The sequence below is a fragment of the Pituophis catenifer genome, unplaced genomic scaffold, assembly GCF_029215685.1.
Source record: "Pituophis catenifer annectens isolate HBS135680 unplaced genomic scaffold, rPitCat1.0.hap2 SCAF_1, whole genome shotgun sequence".
NCBI classification, from domain to species: Eukaryota; Metazoa; Chordata; class Lepidosauria; order Squamata; family Colubridae; genus Pituophis; species Pituophis catenifer.
Window position 1 is genome coordinate 78,973,476 of NW_027256881.1, and position 22,609 is coordinate 78,996,084.

At 34.5% G+C, this 22,609-nt stretch overlaps 1 protein-coding gene across 1 annotated transcript in view; it reads right to left on the reverse strand.

Annotated features, from left to right (window-relative positions):
- Positions 1-22,609, reverse strand: part of ARID1B (AT-rich interaction domain 1B) — a 449,938-nt gene that overhangs the window by 296,968 nt on the left and 130,361 nt on the right. The window contains exon 4 of the mRNA XM_070932635.1: positions 581-691. Within this exon, the coding sequence (XP_070788736.1) occupies positions 581-691 (111 nt within the window). The remainder of the gene's footprint in view (positions 1-580; positions 692-22,609) is intronic.

Sequence of the window (22,609 nt, forward strand, 5' to 3'; positions counted from 1 at the left end):
TTCAATATTGCTTGAATGTGATATGCTGACATGATACACTACAAAATAATTAGGTCATGCTGTCATACTGTGAAAAACATGGCTTGTTCATATCCACAATAATGATCTGTATCTGAGATTTATACACTAAAAATGTATTAGAAAAGCACTAAACCCAACCAATAACAGTTTGAAATATAAAATATACCATAGAACTTTTTATAAAGTTATATTCTGTTTTAAAGCATAAACGTTTAAGATTAATATAGTTTTATATTTTTCTGGATTATAAAATTCAACTCGGTATCCATAAACATGTCAGAAAGGATTATTATTCTGACATAATTAAAATGATTTAAGCATTTATTATTATTTAAATATAAATGTAAATATAAATATTATAATATATTTAAACATAGCATAAAAATACCTAGTTATCTTTAGTAAGTAATTTCACAATAAATACATGCATGTGGATAAAATCCAAGGATAATTCTGATATTGGAGCTTTTGGAATAGGAAAAAACATTAAATGTAAGTTTTACTAAATATTATTTTCAATATAAAGTATGAAAGTATCAAATGGCAACAAATTTCTTACTGGTAAACTTGAAGGCCTCTCTTGTTGGATTAGGGTTAGTTCTTCATGGTTAGGTTTGTTCTGGGTGACAGGGGGTTGAGACCTGGTTCCATAGCCTTCCTGAGACATTTCCTAGATAAAATATATATTTACATGTTAAGAAACACTAGCAATGATAAAGGAAAGAAAAGGAGAGCAATTAATTGTAGGATTGATCTAGTTCTATGCTGATACCTTTCCACCCCCCCTCCCTACAATTTCAACTAAATCCCAGTATACTCCCTATTGCTTTGCACACATATACAGTACATACAGTATATACATGCTGAAGTTCTAAAGAAAGCATCCTATAGATTCCAGAGTGCATCCTATTTTATTAAAAACAAGTTGCAGTGACGAGAATTTAATGGTATGCCATTTGTTAATATTGTATACAGGATTAAATTCAATTTAACTCTAGAGCAAAGTTAAATTATACTGCTTGGGGATGGCAAAATTTAAGGTGAACACTGAATAGTAATAATGGTTACTGGATATTGTACCTCTGCTTTTTCAGAAGGTTTTATGTTTTTGGGTTTTTTTTCTAGCAGGACTACCAGATTCTGTAACAGCTTTATTCCCTATGCCATCCGTCTGCTAAACTTGCAAGATTCGTTTTTCTCGCCATGTATATACATTCAAACTAGATTGTGTGGTTTCTCTGTGTCGTATAATATATGTGGGCATATGCTTATTTATTTATTTATTTTGTCATGTTTATGTAGTGTATATTGGAGGTGATGACCCTTTGAGAGCTGTATGCAACAAAATTTCATTTTAATTTATGCCGATTAGTGTATATTCAAAGTGACAATAAAGTTATTCTAAGTCTTTAGCAAACTGAATACACACGGGGGACAACCATTGGCCGAAGATGGAACTGCTGCTCCAAGCTTGATTTTGTCTTTCCTAGCCATTTTGTTAGAAAATTGTATAAAGATACTTTGAAATTGTTGAAAGATATTTTATCTTTCTATAGCTATGTATAACAGCCTCCTTTAGAATAGTATATCAGAAGACTCTTGAATTAGCTTTAAAGGAATAATCAAAGCAACATTTTTAAAAAAACCTAATAAATTAAGTGACTAACGAAATGAAACAGAACTGATTTGTCCACAGCACATAAAGTAGATCATACAGCCATTAGGGCAGTGGTGCTATTCATCCAGTTCTATCCGGTTTGGGTGAACCAATAGAGGCAGCTGTGGGAGGCTCTGTCTATCCGCGCAGACATTATCATGTCCCGTTTCTGACGCTCTGAGTATGCGCAGAACGTCCTGCACATCCGCGGAGGTGCTGCATGCTCCAGTTTGCGAACCAGTAGCAAATGTAAGTGAATGCCACCCTGCATTAGGGTAGATACTGTAAATATTCCTTATATTTCTGTCCCAACCCCTCTATGATCTTGCTCTAGAGTGCAGATTGGGGTTTCAGGAAAGTTCAATTTTGATCTGTGAGCATAGATGTTACTTCCACAGTAGTCTAAATCAAACTGCAAAAATCAATCTATGTCAATGGAATTTATTTGGACTACAGTATAATATTCAAGTGGAAGTCAGAGTAATAAAAGAACAACCAGGCTTAACTTCTAAGAATACAGCATAACTTTTTTTCTTTTCCCTTCAATCGTGTCCAATTCCTGGAGACTGCCTGGATGAATTTCTGCCATTTCCTTGGCAAGGATTTTCAAAAGTGAATTGCTACTGTCTCCTTCCTAGGGCTAAGAGATAGTGACTGGCCCAAGGTCAGCCATCTGGTTTTGTGTCTAAGGTGGGACTAGAACTCATGGCCTCCCTGTTTCTGATGCCTTAACCACTACATCATATTGGCTCTTGAGGATAAATTAACATATCTTTAATTTCAAAAGGACATGAGATTTTATTGTTTATCTTCCTTCACTATTGGTTAATAAATTATTATTTTAATTTGTTTTTTATATCTTGCCTTTTTGTTGTTAATTTTAATAACTGAATGGAACAATTATTTTTATATGAATCATAGCATTGAAAACATAGAAATAATTTTTAAACAGCACTCTCAACAGTTACGGCACTGCTTCTTATTGGTATTCTGTCTGGAGAGTCAAAATGATTTGATCAACTGATTGACCTTCTGACATTACCACAAGACTAGCTGGTTAAAGATTTGCTGTGTGCAAATCTTTGAAGGGGGGTTGCATTTGGAGATGGATATCCTTTTGGGGTAAGTTGGTTGAGAAGGTGGCTGTATGATAGCTTCTTAAGATCTTGGGCCATCAGGATTCTGACCCAGATATGGGATGGGAACAACATTGTTTACACTTTTTGATGATCTCTGTATAGGCAGGATGGGGGTTGTGAATCCATTCTTGCCCTATTTGAACTCAAATTCAATACCATCAATCCTGGTATCCTTCTGATTGGCTTAGAAGATTGAGGTTGGGTGGTGCGATGCTGTGATGTGCTTGTGCTGATTCTTCTCCTTTCTTGATTAGTGATGATTGGTGAGGAAAGGTCTGAGCCCCTACTATGTGGGGAGCCAGAGAATTCAGTGTTCTCTCCTGCTCGATTTAACATTTATATGAGGCTGCTGTGTGAGCGCATCCATCAACATGGTGTGAGGTACCAGTAGGTTAATGATACCCAATTATATATTTCTGCCCCAGCAAATTAAGTGATGCCAAGAACATATTATCCTGGTGTCTATGGAAATTGTCAGTCATCCAGGTCATGGTTGTCCCAAAGGATCCTTTATTTCAACAGGCAACTGGACTTTCTTGTTTTTCTTTGAAGATGTTTCACTTCTCATCGAAGAAGCTTCTTCAACTCTGACTTCCCCACCATCCAGTCGAAGCTGAAGAAGCTTCTTGGATGAGAAGTGAAACATCTTCAAAGAAAAACAAGAAAGTCCAGTTGCCTCTTGACAAAAGCATCGTTGGGATATCTTATCCTAGAGTCTGGATGGGGAACAACAGGCTTCACTTGAAACTTGGCAACACTGAATAGCTTTAGGTTTGGGGTCTAGGTTCTAGGACTATGCCATTTTTGGTGCTAGATGGGGTAGCACTGCCCCAGATAGACCCAGTATGGAATTAAAGCTCTCCCAGATGTATGACACCTACTCAAAAAGTACGTAGCATTTATGGCTAGGAGGGTCTTTGCACAGCTTCATGTTGTGCATCAGTTGCACCCACCCTTAGATCGAGAAATTCTGCTCACAATCTCTCATGACTTGGTCACCTTCAGATTGAACTACTGCAATGTTCTCTAAATGGAGCTGCCCTGGAAGCTTCAGCTCATGTAAAATGCAGCAGTACAGCCAGTTATGAGTGCTCCCACAACATGTGCTGCTTTGGTTACAAATCTGCTTGCAAATCCATGCAAGGTGCTAGTTTTAACCTTTAAAGCCCTTCATGGCAGGGAGCTGCTTATCTGAGGGACAACCTCTGCTCGATTACATCTTCCTGATTATATCTGTCCATCCCACTAGATCTGGCAGAGAAGGCATGCCAGAGGTACCATTTGCTAGAGATTTAATTTTGGTGGGTCTAGGAGATGGGTCTCTTCTGCTGTGGTGCCTGCCTTATGAGACAGTCTTCTCCCCTCACACAAGTCAGGTTAACTCCATCCCTGGTAACATCCAAGAAGTTCCTCAAGACCTGGCTTTAAAAAAAAAAATATTTAGGGGGGAGGGCGTGGTGATTCATGTAGTAAGACGCTAAGCCTGCATTTCGCTGAGGTAGGCAGCTCGGCGGCTCCCGTGAGTGAATAAACCGCACAGGGACAGAAAAGGAGTCTCCCCCGATTGCCTACTTTCATTCAGGTGTCCCGCAGATAAGATAATACCGCCCAAAAAATTCATTTCACAGAGGCAGCCAGCCACCTCAGTGATCCTGGCTAACACATGCCATACGCTAAAAAAAAAAAAAAAAAAAAAAAAAGACTTGGCTATGTCACCAGGATTGGGTGTCCCAGAGAAATGGTAATATTCTTAAGATGGCTCCATTCTTATGGTTGATAAATTTACTTTTTCTATGTTTTGTAGGTTTGTATATTTTAATTTTTAATTGTCAATAATGATTATTTTATATTCTGTACTGATTGTTTTAATGTATTGTTGTTTTATTTTATTGTTGTACACTGCTGAAACTTGCTCCTGGTGCGATGGGCAGCTATATAAATTTGATAAATAAAAACATAATAATTTATTATTTATTTATAACATTTATTGGCTGTCCATCTTACTTCAGGGTAACTCTGGGTGGCTAACGATAATAAAAGACATATTACTATATATTTATGTTATTTTTTATTATAAATAAATGAAATAAAAATGTTACCAAAGGATTCCTCCAAATGCAAAATATAAATTTGTAGTTTTAATCATCAGTCTTCTCATTTTGGCAGATTAAGAGAAATAACATTTTTTATTCCAATTTAGATGGAAGTTTAGTGCAATGAAGTCCGCTAATAATCATAGTTCAGCTTAGTCATTTCATTTATTCTGATTGCTAGAGTAAAGATGTCAATTTCAGTTTCTATAATGTAAAACAAATAGTGTTGGATTTAAAAAAGTTCTAGTGAGACTAATCAGCTTCTTTTTTGACTTCCATTCTTCTTTTAACTATGTGCCAAAAATAATATTAGAAATCCAGCTTTTCCCTTTGGTTATCGCCAGTTAGGCTTAAGAGTGATAGAGGCTGATGGGTTAATGATTATTAGTTGTGATCCCCTCCTCTTTCTCCTCCTACATTGACACAGTCTTCCTGCTGGGTAGGCCAGCATGATTTAAATCAACAAATGGCATTCAGCCCTCCCTCAATTAAAAAGCAAGATATCTTTCTAATAGGCTAGCAAATGAGCAACATTTTTTCCCCTTTAAATTTAAATCCTACCTCAGATAATGGTGTCTCCAGTAAATCCTCTGCAACAACAACAGAAACTAACACTTAACAACACTTATATTGTTTATTCAATCAGCTGTCTCATTGACACTTCACAAATAAGTAAACATTACAATAGAGTTGAACTTAAAGTTTGAAAACAGGCAGTCAAAGTGGAGAGAGGCGGTGACAAAGAAAAGGATTGAGGAGGAAAAGGCACAGGAGAGGAGGTAAAGAACCAGATCTATTCTCTGCATTTCTCATAGCCAGTTCCTAACATGGAGAGGGAAAATAGTTTACATTTAAAAGCTTTAATAGTAGTTTAAGAATTAAAAAAAAAAAAAAATCAGATGATCAGTTAGGACTTTCTGAGAATATGGCCTTTAAAAATAAAACAGCATGAATTTCTATGCAATAATATTAAGTGCAGAGTCTTGTTACTACTTATTCACAGTGTAACCATTTCCTAATGCAGCTCAGACTATTAGCTTTGTAAAATATGATCACGAATTACATCGTTACCCTATTCCAGGCCTCACATAATTTTTTTTGCATTCCCCTTGAAGACCAATTTATTTAAATTGCATATTGAATTAGATCCCTCCATTAAAATATACAAGTTAATTTCTTACATAATCATACTGATTTTCTAAAAAGTCACATCACCAAATATTTTAGAAATAACCCATTACATAGATTTGCTAAATTGTCTAACTTTTGCTTGAGATGAAATTTTGTTGTTACTTGGGTGAAATATGTTAGAAAATGAGAAGGAGTTGTATTGTACACCAATGCTACTGTATAATGAAATCATCTAGTTCAGTTTTCCACAAAAATTCTGACAGAAGAAAAATACTCTCAGTAAAGTCAATCCAGTAAACCTATCAATTTTAATTGGAAAGGGCATTTAAAAGTATGAACACACTACTGAAGAGGCCCTGTTCTTTATAAATGGCAAGTTAATTATAAATACTGGGAGCTCCTGATCAAATATACTCCTTATAAATCATTTTCCCCCTTCCAATTTTGCCTGGTTTTACCTTTTTGTCATTAAATATTGGTATGTTATTTTAAACATGTTCAGCCCAGGGATCTTATTCTCAAGTAGTAAAGTTGTAAACCTCCGATGATGTTATTTGTTTAGAGATTGCTATGTCACTAGAATACAAGAATACTTTTGGCAAAAAGAAATGAGAAGCCAAGTTAGAGGACATGACAAGCTGGATGATCCTGGTAACTTCTGAGGGACAGGGATGACATTACAGCACATATCATCAGCTGGAGAGTGGATCCTGTATCCTGGACGGGCAAATCTATCTGGAGAAAGGAAGCATTCTGAGGTAGCCCACATGTACTCTACAGGGGTGAAATGCTCTGAAGTCTGCTACTAGTTCACTTTGCTAGTGGTTCGCTACGTGCCAAACATGCACAGTGCGCGCCAAATGTGCGAAGTGCATGCCAAATGTGCACAATGCACACCAAACATGCGCAGTGCGCACATGCGCACCACAGGCACTATTACGCAGCGCTGAAAAAGGAGGATTAAGAAGCCTTTTCTAAGGTAACTAGAACAGCGAGGGGAGGGAAACAGCTGTGCCACGCCATTTAGATTCGCTAAAAAGCAGGATTTCCTGCTTTCTAGTGAATATAAATCATGCAGCACAGCTGATCGTCGGAAATACTGATTTGTCCCAACCGGTAGCATTTTTTTTACTACTGGTTCACCCGAACCGGTAGCTTTTATTACTATCAGTTCAGGCAAACCGGTCCGAACTGGTAACATTTCACCCCGGTACTCTAGATAGCTGCTCTACAACTTCATTAAAGCTACCTTTAAAGTGAAGAGATAGCATAGGTATCTAACATCAGATTTCCTAGGCCAAGTTAGAAACAACATTATAACCTCAAAGGATAGACCCAGAATTTCAATCTTAATGACATTTGAAAACCATCACTGTAGATTTAATTCTTGATTAGGGAGGACACAGAAAAGGGAATGATGCATGATAAATATATTATATAAGCATATATCTTATAAACAAGGATATATAGAAATTTTTGTGCTCATGTGCATCAAACTTGCAGAGAGACAGATACATTTGGATGATAAGTACAGGCTTTAAAGTACTTGGCTAAAATTTGCATTCAAATTTTCTCTATTTTGGCAGACACTCAAAGACTGCATCATCAATTTATCAATTCTAAAATAGCTGAAAATGCAATTTCAGAATGCATTATGAGTTTCTTTTCAATCAGGGCACAGGAAGCAACATTCTATAAAGCCACTTAGTGCCTGCAAGAATTAGTGGCACAGAAGCCCAAGTAAACAAATAAGAAATAAATAAATAAATAAATAAATAAATAAATAAATAAATAAATAAATAAATAAATAAAATAAAGAATAATAAAATAAAATAAAATAAATAAAAAATGTTTGAAAAACATAGCCGTATGTTCTTCAAATTCCTATACTGCAGTCAACAGGATTTGGAGGGAAGAACTAGTAATAAGCAGGAAGTTGAGATTTAAAATATGATCCATCTATTAAATAATAAGGTGCTTGTGTTTTACTTTTATAAAAACCTTTAGGATAAAAAAATATGAAATGGGAAATAAATTAGTTCAAAATGAAATAATGTTGTTTTCTTAGGAAATAACTTGGCAAATACTTCTAAATAAGATCAGACAATAAAAATGCTATACCTTACAAAATGATCATTTACATAATTAGGTAAGTGTGCTTATCCAGCTTAATATAGCATTTATAAAATCCTGATCTAATAAATGATTTACAGCCTCTGCAACAGCAGCAATCCATACTATTTCAGAATAATACAAAGAACATACCATACATTTGTGAATGCTGTCTTCAAAATTTAGAATTGACCCTACATAGTTGAAAGATTTGGCAAAGATATTATTATTATTAAAGTTTTAATCTTGTGAATTTGATTCACAATCTGGGACTGGTAACCAAGGACCTAAGAGCTATTAAGTAGCATATGTGTATATAGGCAGTTCCAAGTAGGGTGATTTTTTTGCAAAGTCAGGATATTCAGGTCTAATATGTTCAAAATTTCCACGTATCTAAGCAGTGCTTTAGGTATTGCTCCAAGGGCTCCTATTACCTTTGGTGCAACCATTGATTTCTTCTTCCATAGTCGCTCAACTTCAATGTGCAAATCACAATATTTTGTTATTTTTCTAGCTGTTTCTCTTCAATTTGTATTGATGTTGCAATATCAATGAATCAGACATTTTTTCTTTTCCACAATAGTAATGTCAGGCGTGTTGTGTCTCTCTGTTTGGATTCAAAAGTCCCACAGGATATTGACTTGCTCATTTTCAAGAACTTTGTCAATTTGGTTTGCTGCATTCGAACCCAAATGTCTGGCAAAGCTTCCAATGTACAATTTTGGCAACTCAAATCATGATGTTGTAGATAATCAGTCTGTGAGATTTTGCTGCAGGCACTGATAAGGTCTTCAACTGTTTTGTCTTTCTCACTGCATTAGCGGCATTTGCTGACATAATGAATTTTTGCTTCCACGGAATTGGTTTAGGGGCTTGTTATTAGGCACATCATCATCATCATCATCATCATCATCATCATCATCATCATCATTTTACTTTGTTCATTAAACATGAAACTCAATCAACTGAACATTCAAAAATGCATCACAAATACCATTCACTGGTGCTAAAGGTTGATAAGGGTTGCTGCCAGCGTCCTAAGTATCAACCAAGTACCTTCTTAAGATGTACAATGTTCCAAGTAGTGCAGTTTTTTGCAGTTCCGCTGGTGTTATTGCAGGAACCTGCAATTTGTTGATGTATCTTATAAAATTCTTGGACATGGTACCAAGTGCCCCGATGACAATGGGTATCACTGTTAAATGTTTCATCTATAATCGCGTAATTTCGATGGCCAGGTCGTGATATTTCGTGATTTTTCCCAGTTCTTATTCTTCGACTCTGGCATCTCCTGGTACTGCGATGTCAATAAATTGTATGTTACGGTTTTCAAAAACTGTGATATCTGACGTGTTGTGTTCCAAATGACGATCCGTCTGTATTCGAAAGTCCCACAAGATCTTCACCTTCTCATTTTCTATAACTTTTTCCAAAGTCCCACAAGATCTTCACCTTCTCATTTTCTATAACTTTTTCCACTTTATGTTCCCATGATTTTTTGGATAGAGGTAAATTGTATTTTTTACATAATGACCAGTGGATTAATTTAGCAACTCGGTCGTGTCTAGCTTTATAATCAGTTTGTGCAATTTTGCTGCATTCACATACTAAATGTGAAACAGTTTCGACTTTGTTGTTGCAAAGTTGGCAATTTGGATTGTCAGAGGATTTTTGTATTTTCACTTTCATGGCATTAGTTTGTAGTGCTTGTTCTTGAGCAGGGAGTATTATACGTTCCATTTCTTTCTTGATGGTTCCCATCTTAAACCATGCCCATGTAAAGTTGTCATCACATTTTTCTTCAATGTTTTTCAAGAGCTGTCCATGCAAAGTTTTGATTTTCCATCTATTTAATCTGTCATCCAGTTCTTTTTCCTTATATTCTCCCTTTGTTTCTGTTGTTTTTATAATGTTCTCCGTTTTCATAGCCTGCAGCAATTTTTCTGTACTTTGGTTCACATAATCATTCAAACTTCGTTTTTCTTCTTCTACAGTTTGATGGATTTGCAGTAGTCCTCTGCCCCCTATTTTTCTTGGCAGGTACAACCTGTCGATGTCACTTCGTGGATGTAAAGTGTGGTACATATTCAAAAGTTTGCGCGTTTTCCAGTTCAGCCAAAGTCCAGTTGATGATTCCAGCTGAGTAGCATATCACTGGAACTGCCCATGTATTAATGGCTTTAATTATGTTTCCAGCATTCAGCTTTGATTTTAATATTTTGCGGACCCTCCTGATGTATTCCTTTTGTGCTGACTCTTTGACTTTTCCATTCAAGATGTTATTTGCTTCCAATATGCTTAAGTATTTGTAACCATTATCCTTTGCTAATGCTTTTACTATGTTTCCATTTCCCAGTTCTATTCCTTCTATTTTTTCCATTTTTCCTTGCTGTATGGATAATATAGCACATTTTTCAAGTCCGAAGTTCATTTTGATGTCGCTGCTGAACAGTTGAACTGCGTTGAGTATTGATTTAAATTCAGTGGGGCTTTTCGCATATATTTTTAAGTCATCCATGAATGGTTGATGGTTTATCTTGCCATGTTGGCTTAAGATTTGGTATCCCAGTTTTGTGTTTTTTATCATCATCATCATCATCATCATCATCATCATCATCATCATCATCTATATACAATATTTAAATTGTTCCTATAGTTCCATACAACAATAAGTAAAACCACAGTTTGACATCTTTTAACTTGCCATGGCATTCTCCTATTTGGAAAGACACCCAAACTTTGATCCCTTCAGAACTGAAAAACAGTATAAAACACTTTTCAGATGCATATAAATCAGAAAGTATTATGAGGACTGATATATTAGATGAAAAAACTAAACAAATAATACATAATAGAACTACATCTCTGCAACTTTTATCTATAAAAACTGCCATTAAAAATCATATTGTCTTCGAGTTAAGCCAGCATGATCGAATTCTGTATTTTTAGCAACAGCATCATAAATTTTAAACAGAAGTCCTAGGTGAAATTATAGAAACATCCAATTTCATGAGACAAAAATAAAAAAAGTGATATGACTAAGTAATATATAAAAGTGATAAATAAATGAATAAAGTAACTAGTTGTCTCATTTTTCCAACTTCAATTTAAAGATACACAAATTAGCAAGTAACATGGAAGTAATACAAATTACTTTTCTATAACAATATTTAAATCTCATTGTACAGTTATTTTAGATATCTGCACAATGAAGTGGTTTGTAAAAATAAACATAAAGTTCTGAATATATTCTAAAGAACAATGTGAAATTTCTGTGTACCATTGGTACATTTTTCATTCAAAATATTCTTATTCAAACTTCTTTTTTGGTTAATTCAGATTTTTTTGCAGAAATTCTAACACTGATACTTGGTTACCACTTGAATGGGACACCACTAAGAAATCTCAGAAATGTAAAATTAACTAGAAAGTTTTTTTTAAAAAAATCTCAGGAAAAGGAAAATTATGAACAATGGTTCAATATCCACATATTTCTACTGATTTATAAATAACACTACAAGATAACATCTATGTCTAAAATTATCATGACATTCACAGGCACATATACTACATATTGTTATAGATTCCTTTGGAATGGGCAGCCTTTACAAATCTAATAAATATCATTCTCATCAAACCATGAACGGCAGAAAAATGAAACACTTCCTTCAAAAATTATATTTCAGAATGTTTAAAATACACTAGAGTATACTGTGAAGAGGAAAAAAAAACCAGTATGGTGATGACCAAAAGAAACAAAAGAATGAACAGGAAGTCAGTATGCCTTAGGTTGCTCCTCTGCTCAAAATCAAGTTCCTAAAGCTGTATCGCATTAAAACATGAGTCTCTCTTGCAAGAAGTCAGAAAAATAATTGGTTTAGTACCTAGAAATAAAAGTTTCCAATCAGTTTATCCAATTCTGTCTGTACAATTTAAAACCACTGTCCAGGTCAACTTTCCAGTGTTTCAAGAAATGTTTCCCATGACTGTTGTATTACTACTAATGATGTAAGGGATTCCACACTTAACATTCATAACATTGTATAATGACCAAAATATATTAAGGATACTCTCATGCATGTCCTCTGTGAATGAAATTTCTAATTTAGGAAAGCTCTTAAATCATAACTGAATAATGACAATATGTAGAGTATGTCTATTTGATTTTAAAAAAGCACAACTTTTTTTTTTAAAGCAATCCATCTTCAGATATAATTTAGAATGTCAAATATTCTGGGACACAAAAATTAATTCAGTAATTCATTTTGGTTTCCTAAAGCTAAGCACAACACAGAAAAAAAAATTTCAGTGTTTTTTAAAAAATCAACAGGGAAGGGACAAAAAAAATCAACTGAAAGAACATTTCATATTTAACTAAAAATATTTTATCGGGCAATAGTCTGTGGAATCAATATGAATGACAGGGGAGTTTGCTAGGGCTACTTTCATCTAATTTAACATCTACCAAATTGGACAAATCTCTCTCAAAAAATACTTTTAAAAATATTTTAAAAATACTTACCGTATTTAAACATTTTAAAAATACTTATTTTAAAAAACATTTTAAAAGCACTTTTAAAAAAAGACAATGAAATTAAATGATTTCTGAATTAAAAAAGGAAAGTCTATTCATCTTGAAGGAAAATTTATTATTAAGATGTTTATATTTTTCTTTCTATTAAAAAATTACCATGGCAATTGTTGATCTGAACTATTTATTTGAACTATGTATGTGCAAAAGTTACAATACAATGTCCAAGAATATTCCAGAATGTTCCGTTTTTTTCTGGCTCATGCAAGCCAGACATTCTAGGATGGTCTGGATACTTCTGGAAGTTAATTGTCCAAACTGCAAATAGTTTATGATGTTTCCCAACATTGGGAAAGAAGGCAAAGTGCACAGTTACGTAGAGTTACATAGATGGAGGATGGCAGTATTTTCCTGGATAGGATTTTCATCTATTTTTATTTAATTTGAGTAGTTACTCTTCAATTTCCTTTCATTTCTACCTTAAAATGTTGGCAAACTACACTGTTAACTTATGGCAGTTGTGTCACTAAAAATCAAAGAATGATCAGAAGAAACTATGGGAGATTGCACAAGGGAATCCAATGCCTGTAATAATGCTCTTTAAATGTTCTTAAAAAACATTTGGAACTATTGATTTTCCATTACAGTTTCAAAATGTCCAAATGTTATAAAAAGGAAAATCATGATAAACTTAGAATAATTAACATAAATTACATGTTAGGGTATAACATGGAGAGTAAGCACTTTTACTCTAGATAGGAAAACAATTTGAAAAATAATGTTATTAGCAAGAGTGCAAAAAGAGCAGGAAATTTTATAATTTATTTTTACAAGTTTTTCATTGACTAATCAATTTATATATATATATATATATATATATATATATATATATATATATATATACATTTATTTATATATTTATAAATATACCTCGTTGAAACGTCGCCAAGATACTCTTAATTTTACACGGGAAAAGACCTGATTTTATATCTATCTATCTATCTATCTATCTATCTATCTATCTATCTATCTATCTCTGGGATCAGGGGTGAAATCCAACATTTTTCCCTAACAGTTCTGTGGGCATGGCTTCGTGGGCGTGGCAGGGGAAGGATAGTGCAAAATCTCCATTCCCACCCTACTCTGGGGCCAGCCAGTGGTGGTATTTGCTGGTTCTCCGAACAAATCAAATTTTCCGCTACTGCTGTTCTTGGGTAATGTTTGCTGAAATGTTCAATACTGTATCCTTGCTCTTCATATCAGTTTAACTGTCTGATTTTATTGTAAAGTATATGAGTTATTAGAGGAACAGTGTAGGAACACTATTGCATTAGCCTTTCCTTCCTTCCTTCCTTCCTTCCTTCCTTCCTTCCTTCCTTCCTTCCTTCCTTCCTTTCTTCCTTCCTTTCTTCCTTCCTTCCTTCCTTCCCTCTCCCTCCCTCCCTCCCTCCCTCCCTCCCTCCCTCTTAATAAAAATATGGATTATATATCTATATACCTATATGAATTTGATTCTATGTGCTTTAATAAGAAAGTTTAATGAACTCTACATATATATTCTCTTCCCTGTATATATGTCTTTTCTGGCTTTCATTTTTCGTGCTAAATGTGGAAGACACTTTTAATCGCTGAGAGTACCCTTATTGATAAACCAATGTGTATGCCTGCACACACATAAAAACAAACAAACACACACACACACACACACACACACACACACACACAAAGACATGTATGCATATGAAATTAAGATAATTAAAAGCCTGAAATTACAAGCTATAAAAACATAAGTATTGCTCTAATTTCAAATTGACATTGTAGCACTGGTTAAATACTAGATTTTTTTTTTTTTAAATTAGCATGGGGTTGTCATAATACAAAATGTGATTCTTCGATGTTCTCTTTCACTCATACACAAAGACTATAAGACACATTCTTCCCCCCCAAGTGCCATATTTGCTGGATGTCCTTGAGGAGACACTTTTGTCTGATCTGTACGAGACGGAACTAGAGTTGAAGTTTCAAAAGTCAGCACTATCAATCAGTTCAGGAGCTAAACAAAATTACAATCTCTAGAGGGTGACAGCTTTAAGCTATCTTGCTGTGCAAGCAGAGAATTTGGGTCTCAGTGCTCCACACAGCAGAACACTCCATCAGCATGCCTCCGCAAGTGAATATGAACCCCAGGGCTCGCTCACATAAATGAGGTCATAGCACTGCCCCAAGCTTACAGCAGAGTCAAACCACTGCCGATGCTTTTCTGAGTCAAGGAAAAAAAGGCAGTTCCACAAGCAGATGGTTCCTCTGGATAATAAAGCTACTAACTCAACAATGTTAAATTGCAAAGAAATGTGTTTAGTTTCTTCTCAGAAATTTATTTATAAATAAATAGGCATGGAGAAATGTAAGACAGGCTTCCAACAAATGTCTTTCTAGTTAAAATACGCACTTATTTTTACACTGAATTAATTAAAAAGCTTTTTATGTGTGTAAAACCCAATAGGTTCTAGGATTATTAAATAACATGGTTATTTTTAACATTAAACTAGAATAGGTTTTCTCAGTTGCCAAGGATAAAAATATGGCTGAAGCCATCAATGTATAATGTGTAGTTTAACACTACATGCATCAGTGAAGATTCTGCTGTTTTTATGCCAATTGTTTTTTCTCTATATCATTTAATCCACTATGACTGAGACTTGAACTGAGTTCAAGTCCTCATTCAGTGAGAGAGCAAACTGGGTGTCTGTGAATCTATAACTATTCATAATCTTCGTATATGAAGTTAAAACGAGGGAATAAAATATAGAGATATAATGCAACCATAAATTTTAAAAACAATCATATAAATGGTTGTGAAGAAATTCTAATATTAGTACTGCACCTTTCTACCATTATTTATGTGATGAACTAAGATTACTGAGAGATTTCTTTACCTAAATAGAGAATCAGAAAGGACCATGGGCCAGGCAGGCAAAAAAGCAGTGGGAGTAGGATTGATTTCTGACTTCCTGCTAGATTGCCCCATTGGCTTTACAAGTTGATTGGAAATCATGATCACATGGCCCTGGCTGAGCTGTAGTTGCCCTAAGTTTCCAAATACAACTATTCTGAAGTTCCTTGGAATTTTAATTTCACAGGAATCATGAGTCCCAGATTTTGGAGATATTCTTTTAAGTTAGCACATTTGAGGTACACCTTGCTTCAAAAATTGTTGCCGTATGATGCACCCTTTTGGTTAATTGACCGTAACAAACAGACAAACAGACAGAATAATTTTAGGGGTGTGTTTCTGTGTGTGTGTGTGTGTGTGTGTGTGTGTTGATTTGGAAAGGAAAACAAGTGTACATGCCACTCAGCAGCATGATGTCTCAATAAGTGCAACTGACTAGCTACTCTTAGATAGACTTGTCTTTCTACTCCAGCACAAAAACCCTATGATGTTGTTATTATGCCAAGGAGAAGAGACAAGGATAAGACAGAAAGAAAAGCACAAAGTGAAGGAGGGTGTATGGAATAGAAGAGTGATACTGTACTTAATATAGTTATCCCTCTTGTAAAATATATGAAAAGAACAAGAAAGAATTAGAGAAGTAAAAAACATAAACATTCTAAAAAAATGAGAAAAGAAAACATCAAAATAATCTTTTGTAAACTTTCTGTATACAAATTCTAAGAAGACAAAATCAACATGAAAAATTTAATAACACAGCAGTTGTTTCTGCAAGATAATTGCTTTTTTCATTCATCTGCTAAAAAATTTGAAGAGACATTAGAAATAATACTGCAGTTCTTTTATATTAAGTATATTTTAGGAGTTTTGTGTTAATACAATGGATCTATTATTATAGAACAAAAGGGACTTTATGGAGGACAATCCATGAATATTGCTGAACAAGGCTGATATATTATATTGAAGAATTTACTAAAAAACCTTCCAGGTCTTGACATAGGATGGTTGTGGACCTATTTAGTTACATTTGGATTATAGCTGGTTATATTGTTCTTTTAGTCAATCATGGTTTCTTTATACACCAGTATATTGTTTTTCTTCAGGAGCTGGGGCAAAGATGGGAGTTCAGCCTGTGGTGTGGCGCTGGGATTGTTGACTGGAAAATCACCAGGTTCAAGACCCAAGTGCCACATGACAGGGTGAGCTCCCATTCTCACCCCAGCTCCTGAAGAAAAACAATGTATAAAGAAACGGTGGTTGACTAGAAGAACAATATACCCAGGTAGCATGCAACTGCAAATAGATAAATACACCACTTCAGTGGGAAGGTAACAGCATTCTGTGACATCATGCTGGCCATGTGACCATGAAAATGTCTTTGGAGAATGCTCGCTCAATGGCTTTGAAACGGAGATGAACACCACCCCCTCTAGTTGGCAACGACTAATGGAGTAAAATCCGCAGGGATTCCTCAGATATTGGAAGACTGTTATCAGGTCAACCCTAGTGCTACTTTTCATTAAACTAGACATACCCAATTCCTGCAACCATTTTTCATGTTTTAGCTTCCAGTCCCCTAATTATTTCTGTTGCTCTTCTCTGCACACTTTCTAAAGTCGCACCATTTTTTAATATCATGATGACCAAAACTGGATGCAAGAATGAAAAAAATTATGATAAACTACTGATTGAGGAAAAAAATAGATGTGCAAATTAAGCGTGAGTCTCTTCTTCCTGTTTCTCTTTAAATAGACAAAAATAAACTTTTAATTCCCCATTTTAGCTCATTTTTCAGCAAAATATTTCAAGCAAATTTTTGCCTGAAATACACACACAGAGATACATACACACATACACATATACAGTATACACAGAGAGAGCGGGGGTGGGAAACTAGCTAAGGTGTTTTTCATAAAAATGAATTTTGTGTATGTGTTTCTTCCAAGCAAAGTAGCTTTTAATATCTGATTTTAACTATTTTGTTAAATAAAAAAATGTGACAAGATACATATCACTAATAATTCCTTCTGTTGAGAATATCTTTGCCAGATTTCCATATAGATATTAAGAGTTTATAGAAAAGGAAGTTTTTTCTCAATGAATTATGCTTCTCCTTCTGTGGATGGAAGGGCATTGATTGCCGGGTATTGCGGTAGAAGCTGAAGAAAATTTTGCTGTTTTTCCCCCCCAATGGAATATGTCAGTTGTTTCTAGGTCACATCAGTGAATAACACAATTTAGGATCACCCACTTCCCCAAATAATCTGACCTCTTTCTAAATTCTGTGAAATATTTCAGGCATAAGATGAATCTGACACATAATTCTATTTACAACTGAGTAATAATTCAGGTACGTTTAATGAAACAAATGTATGCATCCAATTATTTCTGCTCAAGTTAACTTGAAATGTCACTTATCCTCATTACCCACTGGAAACCAAAGTGTTTCATAAACCAAAAAGGTCCCCACTAAAATTTTATAACAGTTCTTGCTTTTTGAATATGAATATTAATCAGGAGTATTATCATTTTGGTAGTAGTTATTATATCTTATTAAACCTATCTGCAATGTAGTTTTAAATACATGTTTTCTGTGGAGAATATGATTAATTTTGGCAGGATTAGAACAGCCAGGAAAAGACCATTCATTCTGAAAGAATTGTCTCAAAATATGTCTTGTCTCAATTTCTTTTAGTGGTCAACCTATGTTATTAAACTGGAAATCAAACAAGCATTTAAATAAACACCTAGATTTTGTTGTACTATATTTTCTACTCTTTTCATTGATTATGATAATGAAGTTCTTTGTACACCATTTAAAATTCAACCAACTTAAAGATTCAGTAAATAAATAGAAATAAAGAAAACTAACTATGTCTTGTTACTAAATACTTTTAGTTTAGAGCTATAATTTCCACATAGGCTTCATTGACAATATTCTTATCTGACAAATATTCTTTAGAACAAAATGATCTCATTGCAATACTTTGTTAAACTAATTAACAGGTTCTTGAAGAAATATCTGAATGTTAAGCTATTAATGCTATTGAACTATAAATGGCATTGTCTATGCTCTTGCAGCAAAAATCTTATAGAGAAAATATAATTCTATCACTTCAGAGATTTAACACATATTTTGTGAAAATATTCTCAAGCAGTTATAGAATAAACAGCTATTTTAATTAACCTTCTCTGGTTTAAATAATGGGAAACAGATAGATGACTTTAAAAAATAATTAAACAATCATAAGGAATTATTTCTGCATGAAACATAAACCATAAATACTTGATTCTTGCATCTTAACAAGTGGTTTACTTTTAAAAAATGAAAATGCACTTGAAGGTATCTTCTTTTTTTTTTTTTAAATACAGCTTTCAAACTATGCTTGTGCAATGCTTTTGAAACTAGACTACTTTTTATTTATTATTTTATTGCTTTTAAAATAATGAAAACAGAAAAAAACCAAAAGCAACAGTAAAAATAAATGCATTGTCAAATAAAATAAAAAAACAGAAAGTGTTTAAAAATGAAGTGAAAAATATAACAAAAGAAAAAAGGTATATCATTTTAGCTATAAATAGTTCTAATTCATAAAATCATTTCCATAACTATATTGTATATGATCTACTGAACCAAGGGGGAATATTTAACTGAGAATCCAATTCCAATAAATATCCTCAAATAAATTATTGAACTCAGCAGCGCTATCAAGACCAAAACTTTTCCAAATATTTACTAAGAATCAGTTAAAGATTACTTTGTTGCAAAGTAACAAAACAATTCATACTGCCCTCATGAAGTTGGTACTTAAAAGTGCCCAGTTCTAACAATATAGAAATATCCATGAAAATAATATGAAAGATTGAACATAACTCAATGTATATTATTAGTTCAAATTACAGAAATAGCCAAAATAGAATTTGGAAGTGCTTCACTCTGTTCCTTGGTCTGTTTGTTCATTATTCACACTACAAATACACAACTTCCTGATAGGACCCATCTTTGTCAAATAATTTAAAATGGAGGGTAGCAAATCAAACATCAACCCCAAACCTATGCTACAATTTCTGATGTTAGAAATATTTCTTTTTGCTATTTCTACAGAGTTGACTCTTTATTCTCCTTTTATTATGACTGTACTTTCAAAACCAATCACATGTTGAGAAGTATAAAAGCAATTAGGGATTTAACAAGGTGAAAACTGTCTTCAATAATTCTAGGAATGGCAAATCATGTTCCAAGACTTTTTTTTTTAATCCAGACTTCTTAAAAGAAAGAGGAGGAAGAGGGAGAAATAGGGAGGGTAGGAAAAGGGTCGGGTTGTCCTAACATTTATCGTATTTTTTGGTGTATAAGACTCACTTCCCCCCCCCCCCAAAAAAAGTGGGTGGAAATGTCTGTGTGTTTTATATAATGAATGTTGCTGAAGCCCCGCCCACCCGCCAACTCCCACCCTTCAGCCTCTGCCTCTCAGCAATTTACCTCCTTGCAGCAAACAGCAAACAGCCTGGTCAGCTTCAGCACAGCCTGATGTAGCATAAGCAGCTGATTGGCAGTTGGATCAGCCTCCCGGAATACCGCCTATCAGCTGTTCCAGGCTGCAGGGATCACCACCGCCCATCATCGCCATCAACTCCGTTCGCTGATGCCACCTATTGCCACCTCTGCATGCCCCATTTTTGGCCTCCACGGGTACCGTTTTTCGCCCGTTCCAGGCGGCAGGGATAGGCCAAAAATGGGACATGTGGAGGCCATAAATGCAGTGTGCAGAGGCCAAAAATGGGATGCTTGGAGGCAGCGATAGGCAGCAGCAGTGATGGGTGGCAACTGGCGGTGGCGATCCCTGCAGTCTGGAACAGCTGATAGGCGGTATTCTGGGAGGCTGATCCAACTGCCAATCAGCTGCTTGTGCTAAACCAGGCTGTGCTGAAGCTGACCAGACTTTTTGCTGCAAGAAGGTAAATTGCTGGGAGGCAGAGGCAGATTTTCCCCCTTATTTTCCTCCCAAAAGCTAGATGCATCTTATACTTCAGAGTGTCTTATAGTCTGAAAAATATGATACTTTCATATATAGTATTATCTTTTTTTGTTTGCTAGTGAAAATGTTTCAAATATTCAGCAATGAAGATATTTACTTTTTTAGTGGTAAGATGAATAAAATCAATTGAAAGGATTTTTATAAGTTTAAGCAAACCAGCTTTCATACAGTTAACAGATTTTACTTGAAATTTGTAATGTACTCTTTGGATTTCTCAAAGGTGCTTTTTCAAAAGGCAACTGGACTTTCTTGGATGACAAGTGAAACGCTTTCAAGGAAAAAACCCAAGAAAGTCCAGTTGCCTGATGGAAAAGTACCTTTGGGGCAACCATGACCTGGATGATTGAGAATCTCCACAGACATTTACCCACTGGATATAAATTTGTATTCAGTGAGATTCTTCCCTAAAAAGAGCATTTGACCCCAATCTGATGTCTTGAAATCTATCATTTGTAAACCTGAGCCTGAAACTGAATTCAACTCAATTAAAGAATATCAGATGTTTTGGACAAGGTGTAATGGAAACTTGTTAATTTTCACCAATTCCTCTTTCATCGTTCAGCCACCTGAAAATGTTGCTTAGAGAGCTTGAGAAAGCATGAGAAGTACTTCTGACAAAGGGATAAAAAAAATGAGGAATTAAAGAAAATTGCCACTGTGTCATCTGCCTTTCTGTGGAAGATTCTGTTACTTCCTAATTCTCTTCATAAATACATGTACCGATCCAAATTAAGTAAACAGATCCCTTATGTTTTATCATGTTACAGATCTGCAATATACTAGATAGAAGTATTTATTTTGTGTGGGATTTGAACTATTTAACAAGAAAACTTTAGTTACAATGGATATATGCATTTCAGGAGCAGTTCCAAGTCCTAAAAACAAGTACATTATAGCAGAGCATCCAATATAAACTACATTTTCTTATAGTTTATAGCTGAACACTTGTAAATAAACAGAAAGAGATGGTGCAGCCAGTTAGCAGTTTTACAAATGGCTTTAAATTGCATACAATACCCAATACACTTTGCACATTGTGACCTAATTTAAGATTTGGGAGCTGACTGAAAATTTTGTTGCTGTTTCAAAAAACACAAAAACTATTAATGTTCTGGAATATAATAAACTTGTGGATACTAGATCATGAACATTTAATCAATTCCCTACAAATAACTGAACTTAGTATGACCCTCAAACTATTATTTCTTCAAATATAATCTTGCTATTCTAGATTTGACCTGAAAACATTTGTCAAGTTTTATGCTTTTCATTATGAACTCACAGTTCAGCATGAGCATTCTCTTTAGGTAAGCAAATATATATTTATGAACAGTGGTGAACCATATATAGAACTGCCGAAAGTAGGCTGCTAAAAATATTAAGTCCTTTTGCATGAAATCTCAGTATACATACTTCAGTTCAAACTGGTATTGTATTCTTTATTTTTCAGAATAAAGAAAAACTATTTTAAAAAGATATACTTATTGTTTTAAAATTACTTGGAGGAACACATGATCAAATTTGAAAGCTTTCACTTTCACTTAATAAAAATAAAATAGTGTTGCTTTGTACTGTATGCTGGGGGGAGGGGGGATCCTATGTTCCAAAGTGTGAATTCCAAAGTCACACTTCCTTCTGGCTCTAATTATACCTCATTATACATTAGGATCCACTTCTAAATTAGGATCCACTTCTAAAAAGTCATCTGAAGTGTATAGAGGTGTAAAAATAGTACCAATCTGCAACTCTGTATTTTCCTGGGATTGCACAGCTACACTACAGCCTGGAAAGATAAACAGCTGCTTTAAAGAATTTCAAGAGATGCAACGTTCTTATTCAGGAGTGCTTCTGATGCACCAGACAGCCCTACTACATAGCTCTATAAATTTAACAAACATTACTACAGGTAGTCCTCGACTTACGACCACATTTG